Below are 21,661 nucleotides of genomic sequence, written 5' to 3'. Positions count from 1 at the left end.
TAGAAGAGGCAATCCGTTCCACATTGGTATTAGTTAATACAGACTTAGACTTAGACCAAATCTAAATAATGAAGACTAAATTATTTGTTCTCAACTTTCCCAAATTTTACGGCCTTTTAAAGAAATAACAAGTACAATGAGTGGCCAAAAATACTTGAAGGGTAGTTCAGTGATTGTTATGGTACGCTGCCTGCAAGAATCTTGCAATAAAATTTTAGCAAACGGTAACCTTACATCCATAGTATGCGACGTAGTACAATTACTAATATCGGGTTGTATTGTTTACTTCATTTTTCAAGTTATAATAAATATATCCTTCATTAGTTTCTTTCACTTCAATAAATATTGTGTATAAACGATAATAGCCATTATATTTGTTTATGTAGGTACTCTCTTACTTGAAACTACTGTTAAACAATCATAGGTTTACAACTTGTTTACGAAAATCGGTTTACGATAAAAACTTTAAAGACCCACCTCTGTCCTTACTTTGATTCGGTGCTTTGACGAATCGAGAGATCGGGAAACGAGACGTTGCCAAATAATTTTGTATGAAGAATATTTTATTGTGGCATTATATGCAGTTTATTTTTTTAATGGGAATAAGGCACAATGTGACTTTAAAATAAGCTTATTTTGATGTTTAGATTTCCAATTCGGAAATCGTACTTAAAATACGAAACATGAATAAATTTTATTTATATAAAACGATTTCCGAAGTGGAAATCAAAACAAAATGTTATATTACACTTATTGTAAAGTAAAATTGTGGCATATTTCCAATAAAAACAGTAAGCTGCCATTTAAATCCATTTCGCCCAAATTTGATTATCTTAGAACATTGTTCAAATGCTAAAAAGACAACAGGTCAAATAAAACCAATAAGTTTGGCAACGTTGAATTTCCCCTTTTTTATTATTTCAACTCATTCATTTTCAGCGATATAAAGGGCTGACCTAATATACCTCTCTCTTTTTAAACAGCTGTTTCTCGCTCCATCTCATGTAAGATCCATACCGACCATAAACTTTTACCTATACTGTATATATAATCTATAACATTTAGAGTATTTAGTGAATTTTGCTTATACAACATTCTTTGTTGGTGTTACCAAGCAGTGCCAGTTTACCTTATTTTACCTAATCGGGACTTTAGGTCACTGTTTTTTCAATCTTTACATTATTGGTGGAGCGTTAATCAGTACTTTGGTTAGTTGATTGTTGCAGTTTAAATTGTTGATACTGTGTTTGGTTGCATATTGGTATATTGTGTAGTTTATTCATTTATTCTAACTTGTGAATATAAGGTTTGTCTGGTCATCAAAGTTATTTGTGTCAATTTACCAGCGTTCACTTGAAAATTTTCCACTTAGAAAGGCAGTTTTGACGCAAATTCAGATTCAGGTTCTGAGGTTTATCTGATACTTCTCTACGAAGGTATCCAGGTCCGTTTAGTTGATTGTGTGATATCATATACAAATGTGGCCCCAGGTGGTACTCCCGTACGTGTCGGATAGTAATTGTAATTAATATTATTAATCTAAATTTTGAAATATATGTAGAAAAAATAAATATTTAATATTAAGTACATCTAATCAGATATAGTCTTCTTAATCTTAAATAATAATTCCTGATGCCACAATCTGGAATACATGTTCTATATAAAAGAATACTGCAGTACACATTTATTGATTTTCTATTTCATCCTGAATTAAATTCACTATTCTAAGACATTATTTTACGGTGAATTGGTGGTTTTGAATTCAAAGTGGGAGCAGACATTGGATTATTAAGTAGAATTGCTTCATTTATTTTTTTTTCTAAAGTAATAATTCGAATATTATGTGTAATAAGGGTAACTTACTTATAGGTTCAATAGTGATATTACGAGGTAGTTTTACTAGGTGGTTCTTTGGTTTAGCCATTATTATGATTTCGGCAAATTTCTATTGAATGGAAAATAGGAAAGTGAATGTATTCGGTTAAAGAGTGTTGTTAGACTATTGATTTTTTAGGTAAATTTTACAAACTTCACCGACTACTAAGTCATATTCTGGAGCATTGTGAGAACTTTTCATTTTGATTACTCCTTGAATTTCAGAAAAATATGTGCGTCGTACTGGAAGTGTTTCTTCTTATTGTTTGGTGAAAACTTTTGTCTTGACTTGGTTTGGTCTAATTGGTATAAAGACCCCAGCACTTTTCTAACACCAAAGTAGTTTCAGTTAAATGAGCTTCAACTTTGCAGAGAGTCATGCTGATCAAAATTTATCATTGCGCCAAGACTCAGAAATCTCTTGTTTCTAAGGTATAGAGTTCAAAGTGTCATACATATTTGTAAAATATACAGAATTTTAATAAATACGTGCAACTAACTGCAGGGAGCGATTCTGCATGAAAAACAATTTGCCAATTTGCTATATAAACGTATGCCCTCAAATGCTTCCTTTTCCGAGATATGGCGTGTTCAAATTTTTCTTACAAATTAACGATTTATTTATTGCTCTGAAACTGGCTAAGATATGTTAATAGAATTTGAACGGTTTTAAGAGTTGTTTATTGTGCATTTTTTGACAAAAATTACAAATTTTATATTCATTGGCGTGCATACGAGTAAGAGTTTCAATTTTTTTTAAGAAAAAAATGGTAGGCTCGACACTGAGATTTTTCAAATTAAAAGTCATTTTTGAATTTTTCATTTCTTTAATACGTGACACAAGTTGCAACTCTAGCCTCGTTGGTTGTCGGATTGGTGCAAATATTGCTGGTGTTTTCTTATTAAGTGTAAGTTAGTGTAAGTGTAAGTAAGTTAAATTAACTAAAACTTTGCAGAGAGATAGTTTTGGTCATGCTGATCAAATGTGACCAAAGACTCCGAAATAAATTGTTTCGGACTTATGGAGCTTCAGAGTATCGGTTTTTTGGTCCATTTTTTAAAATCATTTGGAAACATATCACCCTACACATTTTATATACGGCATCTGAATCTTAATAAACACGAATATGATATCGGAATGACATTTCTTAATGTTTCTCTGTCAACAACAAACTGGGATGTACTTGGTAGGATATCCACGTGGATATTCCGGTGGAATATCCCGGTACCTACGTTTCCAAATTCATTATTTTAAAAAAATGATTTCTGAGCCTTGTGGCAATGAGAACTTTTGATAATTAGCATGACCAGAGCTATCTTTTTGCAAAGTTTTAGCCAATTTAACTGACACATTTTTATATAGGTAAATAAGAAAACACTAGGAATATTTGCACGAATACAACAATTAAAGAGGGTAAGAGTTGCAACTTGTGTCACATTTCAGGGAGGTAATTTTGAACATTTCTTGTAGCTATGCACCTATTTAAAATTATATAAGTGGTTATTTCTGTTATTGTTCTGGTTTATTGTTATTGTCTATAGATTTGGATTTACAAATAGAAAGATTACTATTTACAAAATAGGTTTTGGACCATCACTCTTTGTTTGGTGTATAGTCAAACTAATTACCGCCAATCAAAATTTATTTATTTACACCACATAATGTATTGATCAATTGAGCAAATAATAAATTCACAAAAAAGTGTTACTCGATTTTCAATAAACAATGAAATATTTCGAATCATTACTTTGAATTTGAGATGTTAATATTGAATAATATTGAATTTTATTCGTTACTTTAAGGAAATATTAAGTGAAATAATTTCGCAGCGTTCCCTAATTGTAAGTTGTCCACATTTGGCGCAACTCAACGACTGTAAATTATTATCATTTCAGTAGATTTAAATATTTTTAATTTTCAATTTTAATATTGAAGTAACACATAAACTTAAAATTTTAACTTTCGAAAAAATGTTGAAAAATAGTTTTTTTATTGTAAATAAACAATGATGAACATTTTAAAATTATTTTTAATTCTAGACAAAAATAATTCTGTCAAAAACAAAAATATTTTACTCTTTAGTAAAAAACACATGTCTACACTTCATATACAATTAATAAAAGTTGATATCTGATGGTATATGGTGTAAATCAGTATACAGTGCTTTTCAGAGAAAACTATTCACCTTAAATAACTTTTGAACTTCTAATTTTTAGGAAAAACGCAAAAACACGTTAATTTATATTTAAAGTGGAAGATATATCATATTTAAGATTACTGGGAAATGCACCCTCTCACCCCCCGTATCATCCCTTTATTTTTTTTTAAATTAGTTCCTCTTTTTTGATTTAACATTTGGATTTTCCTCTTTGTACTGATTTCAGAAATGTATAACACATGATGCTTGAAGTGATTAGTTTATAAGAAAAATAAACACACAAGCAAGAAAACCGGATTAAAAAAAAATTATTTTTTAACAATTTTATTACAAACATTTAGAATGAATATTTCACTACCAAAAATTTTTACAATAATTGTTAAAAATGACTGTCATTCACTTCCATATAATAGTACAATCTATTTTGAAATTCTTCTCTGACATTGCTTAATACGTCTGTATTTAATTGTCGACATTCATCCTCTATTCTTTGTCGTAAATCATCTAGATATTCTAGTTGTGTAGCATACATTTTTGTTTTTAAATACCCCCATAAAAAGAAGTCTAGGGGTGTTAAATCCGGTGACCTAGGTGGCCAATCCATCATCTGTCCTCTTCTACCTATCCAATGACCGAAAAACGTTTCGTTTAAAAATTGTCGCACAGGTAAAGCAAAGTGTGGAGGAGCTCCATCATGCTGAAATACAACCAAATCTTGGAAAAGGTTATTATCATTTTCTACTATTATTATAATACGATCAACCACTTGCCTAAATAATTCAAGACACGATGCACCATTTAAGTTTCCAATGGTAAAAAAGGGTCCGATAATGTGATCTCCTAAGATACCACACCCCAAGTTTAACCTTTGAGTGATCTGTGTGTGAAATTCACGCACAATATGCGTAGCGAACCACTCTCAGCCCAGTATCGACAATTATGTCTGTTCACCAAGGCATTTAATGAAAATCAGCATTCATCGGAAAAACAAATATTGCTTAACAATTGTGGATTATTAATGATGCATTGTGTCATTAATTCGCAAAATTAAAGACGACGATCAAAATCTTCTTCATTTAACTCTTCTACTAATTTAATTTTATATGGATAAAACTTAAATTTATAGACGACTCGGAACGCTGTAGAAGATGAAACACCAATTCCTCTGCTTATTGTTGACAGTGACTGTGATTTCTCATCCTCTAAGTTAACTTAACCTAAAACAACTACTTGGATTGTTTCGTTATTTACAAGTTCCTGTCGGTTATATTTTTTATTGCAAACTGACCCTGTTGGTCTAAATTTTTGCATCAGTTCAATCACATACTTATGAGTTGCATGTCTATTGTGGTGTTTCATTAAAAATTCTAGCAGCAGTTCTTGTACAATTATTATTTTTTAGTATAAACCTAATTTCGATTCTTCTTGCAAGGTGTAAATCATTTCAGCGATCATATTGCATACGTATCAAAATAGGCTGTTACAAGTTATAATAACAAATTGTCATTGGCTATTAACCGATTAAAATAAACGTCCAAATAATATCGAAAACCTTTGATCAAACTTTAAAAAAATGTGAAGTTTTTTGTTTTTTGGTTTTTGAAGGAACTACAAATAGTAACGTTAAATATTTAAAAAGTTTAAATTATGCTACAACCTATTTTGTTACAGTCAATTAAGTTGAGAGAGATACCATCTTGTTAAAAGAAAAATTGTCTTCCTCATAAGCTAATCACTTAAAGTCCAGGTATTATACATTTTTGAAATCAGTACGAAAAGGAGAATTCAAACATAAAATAAAAAACTGGGAAATAATTAAAAAAAAATAAAGGGATGATACGGGGGGTGAGAGGGTGCATTACCCAGCAACCTTAAATATGATTTAATGTCTCCCCCTTCAAATATTAATTGACGTGTTTTTGCGTTTTTCCAAAAAATAAGAAGTTCAAAAGTTATTTAAAGTGGATAGTTTTATCTGAAAAGCACTGTATATCGTCGGTATACTGCGAAAACCAGGTAAATGACAAATTTTAAAATATTGAGTTAAGTAGGTATACCAAAATTCTCAGCTTTTTCCGCTCTACATACAGGTAAAACCCAATAAATGATACGACTTACCATTCAGCAAATAATTTGTGTAATAAACAAATAAGTTACACCTAACCAACTTTTCATTTTCAAATAAAACAATATATAGCTACTTACTTCCATAAAATTAAAGTTCTGTTGCATGTAAAACAAAGTAAGCCCACATATATTATTATGCCGGACAACAATATATTTCTACTACTGCATACCATATTCAGTAAAAAGGTGATCAAGTGTCTCAAATACATTTTACGTGTATGAATTATTAAAATTTCTCTTTCATGTCGACTAGTAAAAACCTTTAAGTACACTTACTTCATTGTACCTGAAAACGGGTTGAGTTAAAATTTAGAAATGATTACTAAGCTAAAACCATAAATGATCTTAATGGTGTTAAGTTAAAAGAATATGCTAAAATTAAGCAGACTATTAAATAAAATTGCTCGTCTTCTATATTTGTGACTAGGAAGAAAGTTTGGAAATACTTTGTTAATAGGTATTAATTAGTTACTTGTTGTGAAATATCTTGAGTTTTTTAGATTTCTTTGAAACTGAAGACAGCAGTTCAATCCTTGATGATTCTAAGAACAATATAGTCTCAATGATCGAATCTATTTTTTAGATGTAGACCCCACATATCAGCCAAGTGAAGAGGGATCACTCTCTCTAGGAAGTCTATATGAATTACAAATAGCTGACCTTGATAGCCTAAATGATGAGAAAGAAAATACTGAAATAGGTGCCCCCACGAACAATTTAGTGTCAAGTGAAATAGCCAGTTGGATATTATATCTACTTTTTGACAAAGTATGGAAAGACGTACATCCACTAAAACGGAGAAAAGCTAACTCCAAAGAATGGGTAATAAATGTCGTAAAAAGGAGGCGTGCTAAGGGTTTGACTTATGAGATAAAAAAAAGAATAGACCAGCAAAATTGCCAAACCAATTAATTGTTCAGAGTGCGTTTACAAATGTGCCAGTTATTTCAGCGAAGATTACACACAAAGACTATGTCGTGATTATTGGACGTTAGAATATATAGGCCAGAAAAATTTTCTTGGACGTATTAAAATGGAGCCACCAAAGAGAGTCGTTGCAGTTTGTCGAAGTTTAAAAAAACCACGTGCATTTTCCAAAAAGTGTTACTTTTCTTTGAGTGGTCAAGACATACAGGTATGTGAGAAATTTTTTTGTAAGACATTTTGTATATCAGCGTCGGTAATACAAGATGTTGTAAGAAAACTGATATTCTAGGCTATTATGCAGATACGGATAAAAGAGGCAAGCATACACCGCCAAATAAAACAAGCAGTAACACCCGGAAAATCGTGAAGGCTCATATTGAGTCTTTTCCAACCATGGGCCCACATTATATTCGCCAAAGTTCAAAGCGTAGATATTTGGACAAAAATTTAAGTATAAGAAAAATGTACCAACTTTATATAAATGACTGTGGACAGAAGAAACTGGAAGGTCTTAGCGAAATTACATATCAAAGAATATTTTCTAGCGACTATAATTTAAGCTTTTTTGTTCCTAAAAAAGATCAATGTTTAGTTTGTGATAAATATGATAGGGCCAATCCAACTGACAAATCGAATTAGGAAGACAGTTACAGAGAACATCAGAAAAGAAAAGAAGCATGTAATCTTGAAAAATGAAATTCTACAATTTGTGTGTATATGAAGCCGCATTACCAAATGCAGCTTACTGTTTTGTCTGGTCGGAAATTAACAGTAGACGAGGAAGTTCTGAAATAGGAAGCATTATACTCCACTACTTATCAAAATGTGTTCCAGACTATGTAAGTGAAATAAGTTTATTTTCTGATACCTACAGAGGACAGAATCGTAATCAGCATATTGCAGCCTTACTATTATGGGATGTTCAAAACATAGACCATTTAAATACTATTAAACACAAATTTTTAGAGTCTGGGCATTCCTATATGGAAGTTGACTCTATGCATAGTAGTATCGAAACCGCTAAAAAACACAGATCTATCAATCACAGATCAAGGTTGATGATAAAAAAGTATGTATAGAACCATACAAATGTAAAGAATTTAAATACTACGACTTTTATGATTTAAAAAATTTGTCACACACTTTAATTAAAAACCTGACAAAAGACCAAAACGGCGAAAAAATAATGTGGTTGAAAATAAAAAGAATAAGATTTGTGAAAGGAGAGGCAAACAGAAACTATTTTAATTATGACATGTCAACAAGCTTCAATTATTTTCTTACTGATATTGCACGGCAATCAACAAGAAAAAAGCACGCCAAGTTATTAACTAATACAAACAAGCAATCTTGAAGAACTTAAGCGACTTTATGGTGCACATTTATCAATTAGAGCAATTAGAGATTTGGTACAGCTATGTGATAAGGAAGTGATACCGGAGGAATATTACGGGTAGTATCGTAATTTGAAAACGGGAAATGATATAACAGACATCTTGCCAGAGCCTGCTTTCAGTGAATCGGACGAGGAAGCCTCATAATAATATTGTTATTATAATATATAATATTGTTATTATTATATTCGACATAAATTTGTTTTTTCTATAAAACTGCCTATAATTCATATAAATAATAACTATAACTACAAATAGCTGTTAATATAATTTTCAGGGAAAACCAGTTAAATGTCATAAATATCGACTAATACCTTAAAATATTGCGATTACCTAGTAAAAGCCTCATATCTCGATCACAAAACTGGAAAATATTGTACATGGTTTATTATATTTGTGTTAAATATGTTATTTGAAGAGTAACTGATTTATTTAGATTTACAGGTAAAACAAGGTAAGTGATAGCATTTCCAACTTAAAAGGACTAGTCAGATAGGTGTCTTTTAACCCAAATTGGCCAACTCGATTGACCAAATAGTTTATAAAAAATGTGATAAAAACATAAAATGATGTTTGTTAAACGTCATTTAATGATATTTGATAACTACATGGATCAACTGAACTAAAACTGTAGAGGTGAAGTCGTATAAAACATTTTAAATTTAGAATAAAAAAAATAGTGGCCATTCATCGAGATAAAAAATATCCTATCTCCTAAGTTGGACCAACAAATACACTTTCACAACATTTTATTGCAATCGGTTCAGTGGCTTTTCAATATTAGCTTGGACAAACATCGTGCCACGAAATTTTTATATACAAAGATATATATTAAAATTTGAACAATTATTTCATAACAAATTCTGCCATTTTGTGTACGTACAGGACATGTTTCAAGAATGATCTTAGCTCACATCTACATTTTGACATTTCTTAATTTGTGTTTTATTGTTTTTAAGTCAGATCGTGGCTCTCTAACGAAAATTTTAATTTAACAAGATAATGCAATCAATTATTACTTGATTATTAGTTAAACATAAAATCAATATTGCCAGTAAATCTAATTACATTGTAATTAAGTATCGCTATATCGGTAACTGGGTTAAAAACGAAAATTCTCCTTACCGTTAGTTCAATATTTTTTGCCAGAGTAGATTCTGCGATGTTTGCGAAAGGTTTGTCAGCACCCCAACATTCCACGTATTTGGTCATTTTACTTGATGGCCTAGTTCTTGCATGAGGAATTGACAATCCTAAGTTGCCGTCGCAAATGCTGTTCGCTCTTTCTGACACATTGGATAAACGTGGCTTAAGGTTACCATTTTGAGCTTCGGTTTCTGCTTTCTAAAATAAATAAAAATTAAGTCAATAAATTAGTATAAAGAAAACGAAATATGATAAATGTGAATTGTAGAGTGAATGGTCTAACGTTCTTTTTTTCGGTTGGTCTTACAATATTCATATTAATAGCTATATTAATCCTAAAACTTAAACCTATTAGGTCAAAGTGCAGTAATCGAGGTATCCGTGTTTTGTGGTTGATTGGACGTCTATATGAACGAATTATTAAAACTCAAATAGAAGATAATATGAGAAAAAGCGAAGAGCAAAGTGATTTTACGCCCATAGCTGGACCACAGAATAACAAACAATCAGAATGCCCGCTCTGCTTGTCAAGATAAGTACGCGCATCTCGTTCGCGCAGACGGAATCAGCCATGTTTTAAACGGAACCAGTGCTGTTTAGTGAAATTTTATTTGATGTGATAGCAAAATTAACCCGGTTTAATTTATTTCAGGGCAACCATAGACATAATATGCACTATTTTATTCGTACTTTTAGTTGAAGAATAGATTAAATTATTTCAAATGTACTAAATTATTATTCTCTAAAAATTTAAATTACAGTTCTGTCGTAGCTTGTCACAAACTTCTCGATTCGAGTCTATGTTTCCATTTAAAATATGGCGATCGCATGCTGACACACTTCAAAGGCGGCATCTGAGAGTGGGCATTGTGATTGTTATTTATTCTGTGGCTGGGCGTACATCTATCAATAATATATTTGTTTTATCGACATATTTTTAAAAAACAATCTAAAATGAACAGACCAGTTCCTCTAACTTTCGCTGACCTACAAAGGTACATGATAGTGTAGCGTATTTAAATAAAACGAGCGGTTCTTAATTTATATAAATGTGTAACAATAAAACACTGAAAACTTTGTTTTTAAAAACTTCCACAACATTTATTATAAACTCTTATCCTTAATATAGTATGCTATATTATCCCTTATCTCCTATTATATATTATAATGGGCAATCCTCTAAGCTCATTACTATCGGATATTTTTATGGATCATCTAGAGACAAAGATTTCAAAACATCCCATATTCAAACAGTTTTTATATTGGTGGAGATACGTAGACGACGTACTGGTATGTTTCACAGGAACTAATAGGCAACTCGACCAATTTTTATCGTATATTAATTCACTTCATAGTCATATTGAATTTACAATAGAAATAGAACAAAATCAATCCATAAATTTTTTAGATTTAAAAATTAACAGACTTAAAAACAAACATGACTTCTTCATATTTCATAAACCTACCCATACTGACACGACTATACACAATTCATCATCATATCCCACACAACATAAACTGGCAGACATTAACAGAAATTCCTATGTCAAAATACAACTTCGAGACAGAAGTAAATATCATTAAGCAAATAGCAGTAAACAATGGATACAACGAACAAATAATTAATAAACTTTTAAATCAAAAACTATACAAGAAAGCCTTGAAATTAGTATTTCCACCATCAGAGAAAAAACCCAGTACCTTCTGATCGATTACATATACCGGCAAAATATCAACAAAAATAGCCAAACACATAAAAAAGAAAGGAATAACACCAGCTTTCAGAACAAATACCAACTTAGGCAAAGATATTAAAAACAACAAGAGCCAAAATAAAAAGCGCTTACACAGTGGTGTATACAAACTTAAATGTGACGACTGCCCAAAAACTTACATCGGTCAAACTGGTAGAAATTTTAATAAACGAATAGCAGAACATAAATGGGCTTTCAATAATAGAAAAACAGATTCTACATACGCACTTCACCTTCTAGATCATAATCATTATTTTAATGACGAATTTAAAATTCTTCACATTCAAAATAAAGGCCTTAAGCTATCTTTGTTAGAATCTATGGAAATTAACAAATTAAAAACACAAATATAATTCTGAATGGACAACTTTAGACAAACAGTTCTCCCCTCCTCAGCCTATTTCATTAAAGACTATAAAGTGTAAACGCATGCCAAAAATAGATCACTTGAGAAAGGCAATCAGCCGAAACAGCTGTAGTGGATTTAGGATAAAATATGAAACCAAATAAATATTTTTGAAACTAAAAAGATAATATCCATGAAACGTTGTATGCAAATGGAATGACAGTAACGTATTTAATGCCATATTTTATGTTACTACTTTACTTTTGGTTTCATTTATTTTATTTAAATGTAATATAATGTAATGTTTATTTACGGACTTGCCATTTTTTTTACAAATCAACTTAAATTTAGCTTATACTATTAAAGCACAATGTGATTACATCGAGGTATTCGAAGGTATTTTCGATCTTATTCTTAATATTACTTAGCGATAAATGAAAAAAATCATTATTATTAAACTTGTTTGCATTTCTACATATTCTCTGTAAGTGTTTATTTACATTATAAGTTCGATTATGAAATTCTAAATAAAATAAGGCTTGGGATCTGGTGTCTCTATAGGAAGTAAAGTAAACCTTTCCTCTTATTAATTTATATAGTGATGAGTGCCTTAAGAACCGGCAAAATAACGCAAAAGATAGAAAACATAATAAGTTGTGAAATAAAAAGAGATGAAAGTAGTAGAGGTGGGAAACTATCGATAGAAACCTCTAATTTACATTACATTATATTGGGACTATCGATAGTTTCCCACCTTTAGACGTTAGCTTATGAGCTAGTTGACTTCAGTCATAATATTACAAGTATGACGTCGAACATTAACATATTTTAAATTTCGCATAAAGTAAAAACTAATTGAAAAAAATAAAGCAAATGTAAATAAACAGTTTAATTAGTAGTCATTTAATAATTAATTCTGTGTTGACGAATACAGAATAACAAGCTATGATAATTATTCTGTATTGAGAAGAGTGTATGCGACGTCTCAAATCATAGTTTATTTTTGATCAATACTTTAATTTTGGATAAAAAAATACTCCTACTGAAACTGTTTTTACTTACATTACGTGATACGTATTACTATGACTAAAGTGATTACTTCTAAAATATTCGGTCCAATGTAGTATTCAAATGTAATCGGATGTTTTTTTCTAAAAAATCGCATTACCTTACATTTATTTATGTTCAAATTCAAACCATTTAAGTTACACCAATCCAATAATCTACTTAAATCATTATGTAATAAACTAAAGTCATTGGAATTTTTTATGACTATAAATTTTTAGATCATCAACATAAAGACAAATACTACTATGATAAAAACAATTTTTTATATCATTTACAAAACAATTAAAAAGCAGAGAAGATAAATGTCTACCCTGTGGAACACCAGAGGTTACATTGATAGTAGATGACAAACATTGATTAATTTTTACAACTTGAATTCTATCTGTGAGATAGCTCTTCATCCAGCCTAATAATCTTTCATGTAAACTAGCATTATAAAGTTTAGATATTAGAAGAGTATGATTAACTATACCGAATGCCTTCGAAAATGGCTTCGTTGGTGTACATGACATCAACCTGGTCATACCCTTCAAGAGCATCCAACAAAAATTCTTTTAATAAAAGGTTGGTAGTAGTAAAGTAAAAGTAAATTGGACATCCTGTATATTTTTGCAGGTGTTAAAAAACTTTTAGATTTTAATTCAGATATGCCAAGTTTGGTAGATAAAGTTAAGACGAGAAAAAAATCACTTAAATAAAATCCTTCTATGATATTTATAGTTATATAGTATATAACTATATATCTATAGATAACCTATAGATATAGGTTATAGTATATTTGAAAAATAAGCTGGAGTACATTCTCAGAATACATAGGCTTGCACATCTTCTAACTAAAACGTAATCTTAAAAGAAAAGTTTGCGTTAAATTTATTTGGATATTTTGAACAAAAAAATTAATCCAATCCAATAATGGTTTAGAATAAAAAGATAGACATAAAAAGAATAAAAATTCTATTAATTGTGAAACATACAGTTAATATAAAATAATAAAATACAATAAATTATACTGAAACGTAAAATACATACACAAAAACTGTAAGTTTTTATACATTCCTATTAATAATTAATAATATTAATAATATTGGAAATAAGAATGAAAATTATATTAGCAATAAAAAAATAAATAAATAAAAAATAAACAATGAAGTTGACGGTAATTAGTTCAAATGTAAAATAAACTTCTGAGCTACACTTTAAAGTTAAGCTTCCTCATATTTTGTTTCAGACGAAGTGTTATCAGATCCAGGATGAATTATTATAGGTTCTATACTGCTATCTATTGAATGATCAAGCTCCCACATATTTTTCTCAATATCCATAACGTGATTAATACATTTTTGCCAATGTTCAGTCGTTACTTCGGATATTGATTTATGAAAGATTAGTAACATCTGACAATTTAAAAGTTTTATTACTTCGAGCAACGTTACCTTTAACTTCGGCCCATACTAATTCAATCGGATTTAGCTCGCAATAATACGGTGGTAGGCAAAGTATTTCAATTCCTCGTTTTTTGGCTATCTTTTCAATGACATATTTTTTATAATTTAGTTTATTAATTTTAGCAAGCTCTAATAATTCTGCTTTTGTCATTGTATCGTCAAAGATTAAATTCTTAGAAGTTAACCACATTGCAATTTCATCTTTCCTCCATTGAGTAGTTGGTAAATGTTCAACTAATCTAGAGTGGTAACTTGCAGTCCATCACAATAACTGAATTTTTAGGTATGAATTTAATCATCTGTTCGAAATATTCTTCAAACACGTCTCCGTTCATCTCTTCGTGATAATCACAGGTCTTTTTTGATTCAAACAAAAGTAAACCCTCTTTAAGAAATCCATTTATACTACCGTCAACCTTTACCTGTTGGTTCCTTAAAACCAGTTGAATATCCTTCCAGAAATGCTTGTCGACATGTTTTTATAGTTTTGTCTTTTCAAACTCTCCCTACATTATGCCCTTCATTAATTCACGTTTCGTCTAAATAATAAATGGTCTTATTTTCTGTTCTCATTTTTTTTTATTTTTCTGAGGTAGTCTCGTCTCCAACACACAATTTCTTCGGAATCGATAAGCATTGACTGTCTGCCAACTTTTTTATACTTAAAGTTTAACTCATGCAAAACTTTTCAAAGTTTGTCTCTACTTATTGTGGGTAAATCGGGATCATCGGTAATGGCTTGTAAAACTTTATCTAAAGTTGGTATTTGTTTGTTAAAAAAAATGAGTGGACCATTCTACGAATTGCATTTTTGAAAAATTCATCCACATTCGCTTTCGACAATTTTGGTCTTCCTGTTAGCGGTTTGGGTGGGGTTATACTAGCTGATTTTTCCTCTTTTAAAATGTTATATACAGTTGATTTTGAATGTCCCATTACTTTAGACGAAATTTCAACTATACTATCCACAGTATTGGAAGGATTGTGTTGCTTAAAATAATTGTAGACATTGAGGATAACACTCTTTTCGTTAAGTGATAAATAATTCAACTTTAATTTTTTAACTGGTGTATTTTTCTTCTTCTTCTTCGTCTAGCCATTCACGTCCACATCTGAACATAAGCCTCTTCAAGTCTTCCTTTCCATTGTTTTTTATTGTACGCTACTTGTAGCCAATTTTTCCCGGCAGTCCTTTTCAGATCATCTGTCCATCTCATAGGAGGTCTGCCTCTGGGTCTTTTGTGTTTGTATGGTCTCCAGGTTAAAATTGATCTGTGCCATTTGTTTAGATCGCTCCTAGCTACATGTCCAGCGTATTCCCATTCATTTCAATATTCAACCTTAATGATTTTTGCACCACATCGGTGACTTTGGTTTTCTGTCTTATCCATGTGTTTGTTTTCTTATCCTTAAGTGATATACCTAGCATTGCTCTTTCCATCGCGTGTTGAGTGACTCTAAGTATATTCATATTCTTTTTTGTGATTGTCCATGTTTGTGCCGCATAAGTTAATATCGGAATAATGCATGCATCAAAAACTTTAGATCTAAGATGTTATTGAATTTGTTGATTTCTGAGTATATAGTTCAGTTTACCGAATGCTGCCCAAGCTAACTTTCTTCTTCTTTTTATTTCTTCAGTTTGAATTTTCCTATTTAGTATTATTTTTTGTCCTAAGTATATATATTCTTTAACTTTTTCTATAACCTTATCGTTTATTATTGTCACAGTGTCTTCGGAGTGCATGACTTTTGTTTTGTTTAAATTCATTTTCAGTCCCATTTTAGAAGATTCGGTATGTAGTCCTAAAAGCATGGTTTGCATTTCTTGTAGGTCAGTAGCTATCAGGATTATGTCATCTGCAAATCGTAGATTACTGAGGTAGCGGCCATTTACTGGTGTATAATCACACGTTAATTCCATATTCTATAAACTCACTATTCACTCTTGCAAAAAACAACTAAGTATGTCAGATCTCTTCACTCGCTTATAATCGACTAAACAAAAATATTCTTATATTAATGAACGACTATTTAAAGACAATTAACCATTTTATTAATCATTGGTCTCCCAAACAAAATCGAAATTTATACTATTTTTATATCGACTATATCGACTTTTTCTATCTAAACTATCAAAAGACCATTAACTAAATACCTATTTATTTTAAAAGTTTCTTTATTTTTTGCTATTTAATAGGTCATTATTATAAGGACAAAAAAAAACGACAAAAATAACCATAAATAAGGTTATTAAAATAAACAGATTTATATAAATATAATATGCTTTGAAAATGGTTTAAATATCTAATAAACCGAAACAAATAATGTAATTCCCTTAAAGTACGTCTATGACTTACTGAATAATCCCTAGCCTACTGTTCTAACAATAGGAGGTAACTGAATTTTACGATAGTCCATGTGACGTGGAAAAATTTCTATCTAAATAGTTAAACCCAACGTAAAATAAGCTAAAATAATATTGACGTTGTACGAAAAGCACACGTACTACAATATGCTTAACAATTTAGTTTTTTTTCTGAGAATTTACTCCAGCTTATTTTTCAAATATACTATAGATCCATTTACCACATGTCCAATAGCTACTCAACAAGCCGGCTTTGTAAAGGAACGGAGAAAACGCCTTTTTACAAACATATTAAAAAATGTTAATATCCATCTTTAAAAAAAAAATAATTATCCGTTGTCACTAAGAAATAAGTATGTTTACAAAATAGAGAAAATTAAACAACACATATTAAAAAAAAATTCAACAAAAGAAACGGTTCGTAGAAAACAACAATACGATACATAAAAGACTTATGGGAAGAACTTAAAAAAATAGGAAATAGATACAATAAAACAATCAACATTTTAAGATCTCTTTTATTCAAAACCAAACCCAACAATATACAAGAGTTAACGAAGGTGTTTATTTATAAACTTGACTAGCGTTGCATGTCTAGTATTTTAATAAATACTTTATCTCTAGTATCTAAATATATGTTTTATCCAGCTTATTTTGTAATTATTTACCTTATACAAGGACAAGTACCGAGTTCGTTTAAAAAATTAATTAGTGCAAGAGGCAAGAGTGTTATGAAGTGGTTGCACATTACAATTTTTAGACACAATACCTCTTTCATTATCGAATATACTAACTTAGTTAAAGTCGAATGCAGTAGAGTTTCAGTAAAAATTTTAATGTGATATATTCTAAAATTAATCATAATTTACATGCAAGTCTTAATAGAGAAGGGGATTTTATTCTAGCTGAAATAATAAGTTACTCTAAAGCTCTCTCCAAAAGTTTACTCTAATTATTAGAAGATTAACTTAACGTCTTCAAACAAAGCAATGCGCTCCAACGATGGCAAAACATTAATCTTTTTGAGAAATGATCATTTTTGAAGCTCTTCTTGGCAAATAACGTTATGGTCAAATAAACACCACGAAAATTGAAAATGTCACTGAAAAATGTTGTTTACCGACAAACATAATAGGTCCGCAGAATTTGTCTCTTGACGTCGAAAACAAATAGGAAGTTTAAAGCTCTGAAAAATTTCTTTTTTGTTTGGAATAGTAGTCATTACACGCTTTTTCGCTTAAAGCGATACGGATTTGTGGTCGCGTTAAAAAAGTAATATATACTCCAGCTCGTTTGTGAATGAAATTGGTTATATGGTAAATTCTATTCTATTGCCAGTTTAACTCTATTGCAGGTTTTACACTTTGATTCTTGATATTTACCAATGTAATATAGATATATAACACCATAACAAATTGTTAAATATTGTTTTTTAAATATAATATATTGTAGTCAAACTGAAAAAAATCATGGAAATGGCTGATAAATACAACGGCCCCGAGTACGGGCGCTCCTTAAATCGAGCAGGGGTGCTAAGAATCTCCCGATCAGCTAGAAACATGAACACATTTTCTAAAGAAAGAAAAATAGGTACATGGAATGTAAGAAGCATGTACGAACCATTAAAGAAATGAAGCGTCTAAATATAAGTATCCTTGGAATAAGTGAAATGAGATGGCCAGGGTCTGGAAAAGTAAGTGTAGATGATCACATTGTATACTATTCGGGAGAAGACAGCTCAAAACACAAAAATGATAAAGAATTTATTGTGTCGAAGGAAACAGATAAAGCTGTAAAAAACGTCGTCCTATTGTCAGACAGGATACTGATGATACAAATACAATCAACAACAATCAATGTGAACATATTACAAGTATATGCACCCACACAAGACTATGAACAAGAAGAAATTGAAAAATTCTATCATGATTTAGAAAAAGTATTAGCACCTACAAAGAAACACGATCTCAATATTATCATGGGAGATTTTAATGCAAAGATTGGTGAAGGTGAACAGGAAGATATCATAGGAAAATATGGTCTGGGAATACGAAATGAAAGAGGAGATATGTTGGCATCTTTTGGCGTAGAAAAGCAATTAGTAATAACAAACACAATTTTCAAACTTCCAAAACGTCGTCTTTGCACCTGGAAATCACCAGCAGATACACCTAAACGAGTTGTTCGTAACCAAATAGACTTCATATGTATAAAAAAAATTCAGTATTAGCAGTAAAACCATATCCAGGCGCAGATGTACCAACAGATCACAATATTTTAGTAGTAACAATAAGACTGAGATTAAAAAGAGTTGCAAGGACGAATAAGCAAACAGTTACTATTGATAGAGAAAAGATGTTAAATTATACTGTAAAACAAGAAATAACTAGTATATTAGAACAAACAATGAAGTTAACATCAAGCAAAGAGGAAAGTACTGAGGAAAACTGGACGAGAACTAAAGACATCTTAAAGACTGTTCAAGAAACAAAATTGAGTGCGCTCAAAGTAAAAAAAAACAAGGGTGGATGGCAAAAGAAATACTGAGACTTATGGATCGAAGAAGAGAAGTCAGAAATAAAGATAAAAACGAATACAAGAGGATTTACGCAATAATCAGGCAGAAAATAAGACACGCGAAAAAACAATTTCATAGTAAAGAATGTAATGAAATTGAACAATATGAAAAGAAACACGATACATTTTATCTGCACAAGAAATTAAAAGAGGTCTCTGGAAACAAACGGAAACAGAAACAAGTATCCCAAAGTTTAGAAGACAGAAACGGACACAGAATATTAGACATCAATGAATAGTTAAAAGAATGGGAAAACTACATTTCTGAATTATTTGAAGATGAGAGAGTAGAAAACTATACACCGATTGCTATATCAGGTCCATCTATAACAGAAAGTGAGGTTACACGTTCAATACAAACGGCAAAAAATGGAAAAGCACTTGACCCCGATGAAGTAAGTTCTGAAATACTAAAATTTTTGGGAGAAAATGGAATTAAAGCTCTGTTTAATCTCTTTAACAGAATTTATAACACTGGGATACTACCAACTGATTGGTTAAAGTCGACATTTGTCACAATACCTAAGAAACATCGTCCAAAGACATGCGGTGATTTTCGGACAATAAGTCTGATGAGTCACGTTTTGAAGATCTTCCTGCGAGTAATACACAGCAGAATTTACACGCTGTTAGAGGACAGAATTAGCAATACTCAATTTGGGTTTAGGAGTGGCTTGGGTACAAGAGAAGCCTTGTTTAGTATACAGGTGCTAGTACAGAGATGTAGAGATATAAATCAAAATGTGTACATTTGTGCAATCGATTTTCAAAAGGCTTTTGACAAAGTCCGACATAACAAAATGCTAGAAATATTGGAAACAGCTGGATTGGACGATAAAAATCTACGAATAATTACAAATCGATACTGGCATCAAGTTGCAAGAATAAAGGTTGAACAAGAACTGTCGGATGAAATAAATATAAAAAGAGGAGTGACCACAAGGCTGTATATTGTCGCCTTTACTTTTTAACTTATATTCGGAGGAAATATTTAAGGTAGCCTTAATGGAGACAACCGAAGGTATTATTGTGAATGGAGTAACCGTCAACAATATTAGATATGCCGACGATACCTTAGTGCTTGCTAATTGCGGAGAAGACTTTCAAAATCTAATGAACAAAATGAAACAGACTTGTGATCAGTATGGATTAAAACTTAACGTTAAGAAAAGTAAATATATGATAGCAAACAAAATTATATACAGAATGACGGTATAAAAGTCGAAGATGCCACACTGGACAGAGTAGAGAAACTCGTGTATCTCCCCAGTAATATCAATGAGAGCTGGGATCCAACCGCAGAAATTAAAAGCCGAATAGAACAAGCCGGAGCTGCCTTTGTAAAAATGAGAAACGTACTTTGCAGGACGATCTTAGCATTGACCTTAGAGTTCGAATGACATCTTGCTACATATTTCCTGTCCTGCTGTATGGAGGGAAGCGTGGACTCTAACCGAGGCTATTCTTAGATGCTTGACAGCCTTTGAGATGTGTATACAGACGACTACTGAAAATAAGCTGAGTCGACAGAGTTAGAAATGAGGAGGTCCTTAGACGGCTGAACAAAACAACACAACTGGTCAATATAATAAAGAAACGCAAGCTGGGATACTTCAGTCACATTATGAGACACCCTGAAAAATATGATCTTTTACATCTGATCATTCAGGGAAAGATCCAAGGTAATCGTGGTCCTGGTAGAAGAAGAACATCATGGCTGTCAATAAAGTCACGATAGCGAATATGGTAGCCAACATGATATCCAACGATCGATAACGGTCATGGAACTAGAAGAAGAAGAAGTCAAACTGTAAAAATAATAAATACTTTTTTTTTTATTTTTAACCTTTAACCTTAGACATTATAACCATCGATTTTTCATTTTTCTTCTTCTGTTAATAGGACTAGATCCGTTTATTCCTTTATTTTTAACATGTCTCAAAGCTCTTCCAGTAGTGGTTAGTTCAAACTATCGTCCCGTCATTTTGGTCTTAGCCCATCTGGTCCATCTATCTTCCAATATATTATCAATATGATTATTTACGTCTCTAGCCCACATGACTACATCTTATACTTATACTTGTCTAATATTCTGGCTTCGTATTTTATTCCAAAGTGTTACTCCCTTGACAGCTCTTAATATTTTCAATTCTGATTAGTTTTTTTTATTTCTAGGTTCTGGATCCTGTAGTATGTAATAGTATAGGCTTCCACACTTTTTTTTTATAGCTTTACAGATTTTGATCTTACTCTTTGTGTCCACCATTAACACTCGTCATGGCTTTGTAAGATGCTACAAAGCCTCACTAAGATCCTATAATATATCTATCATAAGCATGGCCAAGTAACTGCGTTACATCACATGCTTTCTCCTCCCTAATTTTTATAAACGACTAGACATAATTGGTACGCGATACTGTTAGATACCCAATTATTTTTAAAACGGCACCTCAGGCTAGAATGTTTAGTATAGAG

General features: G+C 31.1%; 1 protein-coding gene across 2 annotated transcripts in view; it reads right to left on the bottom strand.

The window, feature by feature from the left end:
- The window catches only part of LOC140437146 (adenylate cyclase type 2-like), a 559,227-nt gene that overhangs the window by 202,109 nt on the left and 335,457 nt on the right, over positions 1-21,661 (bottom strand). For both annotated transcript variants that reach the window (XM_072526486.1, XM_072526487.1), the window contains exon 9: positions 9,608-9,826. In XM_072526486.1, the coding sequence (XP_072382587.1) occupies positions 9,608-9,826 (219 nt within the window). The remainder of the gene's footprint in view (positions 1-9,607; positions 9,827-21,661) is intronic.

Source organism: Diabrotica undecimpunctata, chromosome 3, assembly GCF_040954645.1.
Source record: "Diabrotica undecimpunctata isolate CICGRU chromosome 3, icDiaUnde3, whole genome shotgun sequence".
NCBI classification, from domain to species: domain Eukaryota; kingdom Metazoa; phylum Arthropoda; class Insecta; order Coleoptera; family Chrysomelidae; genus Diabrotica; species Diabrotica undecimpunctata.
Note: the sequence above shows the minus strand (reverse complement) of the source record. Positions and strands in the feature narration are given on the sequence as shown.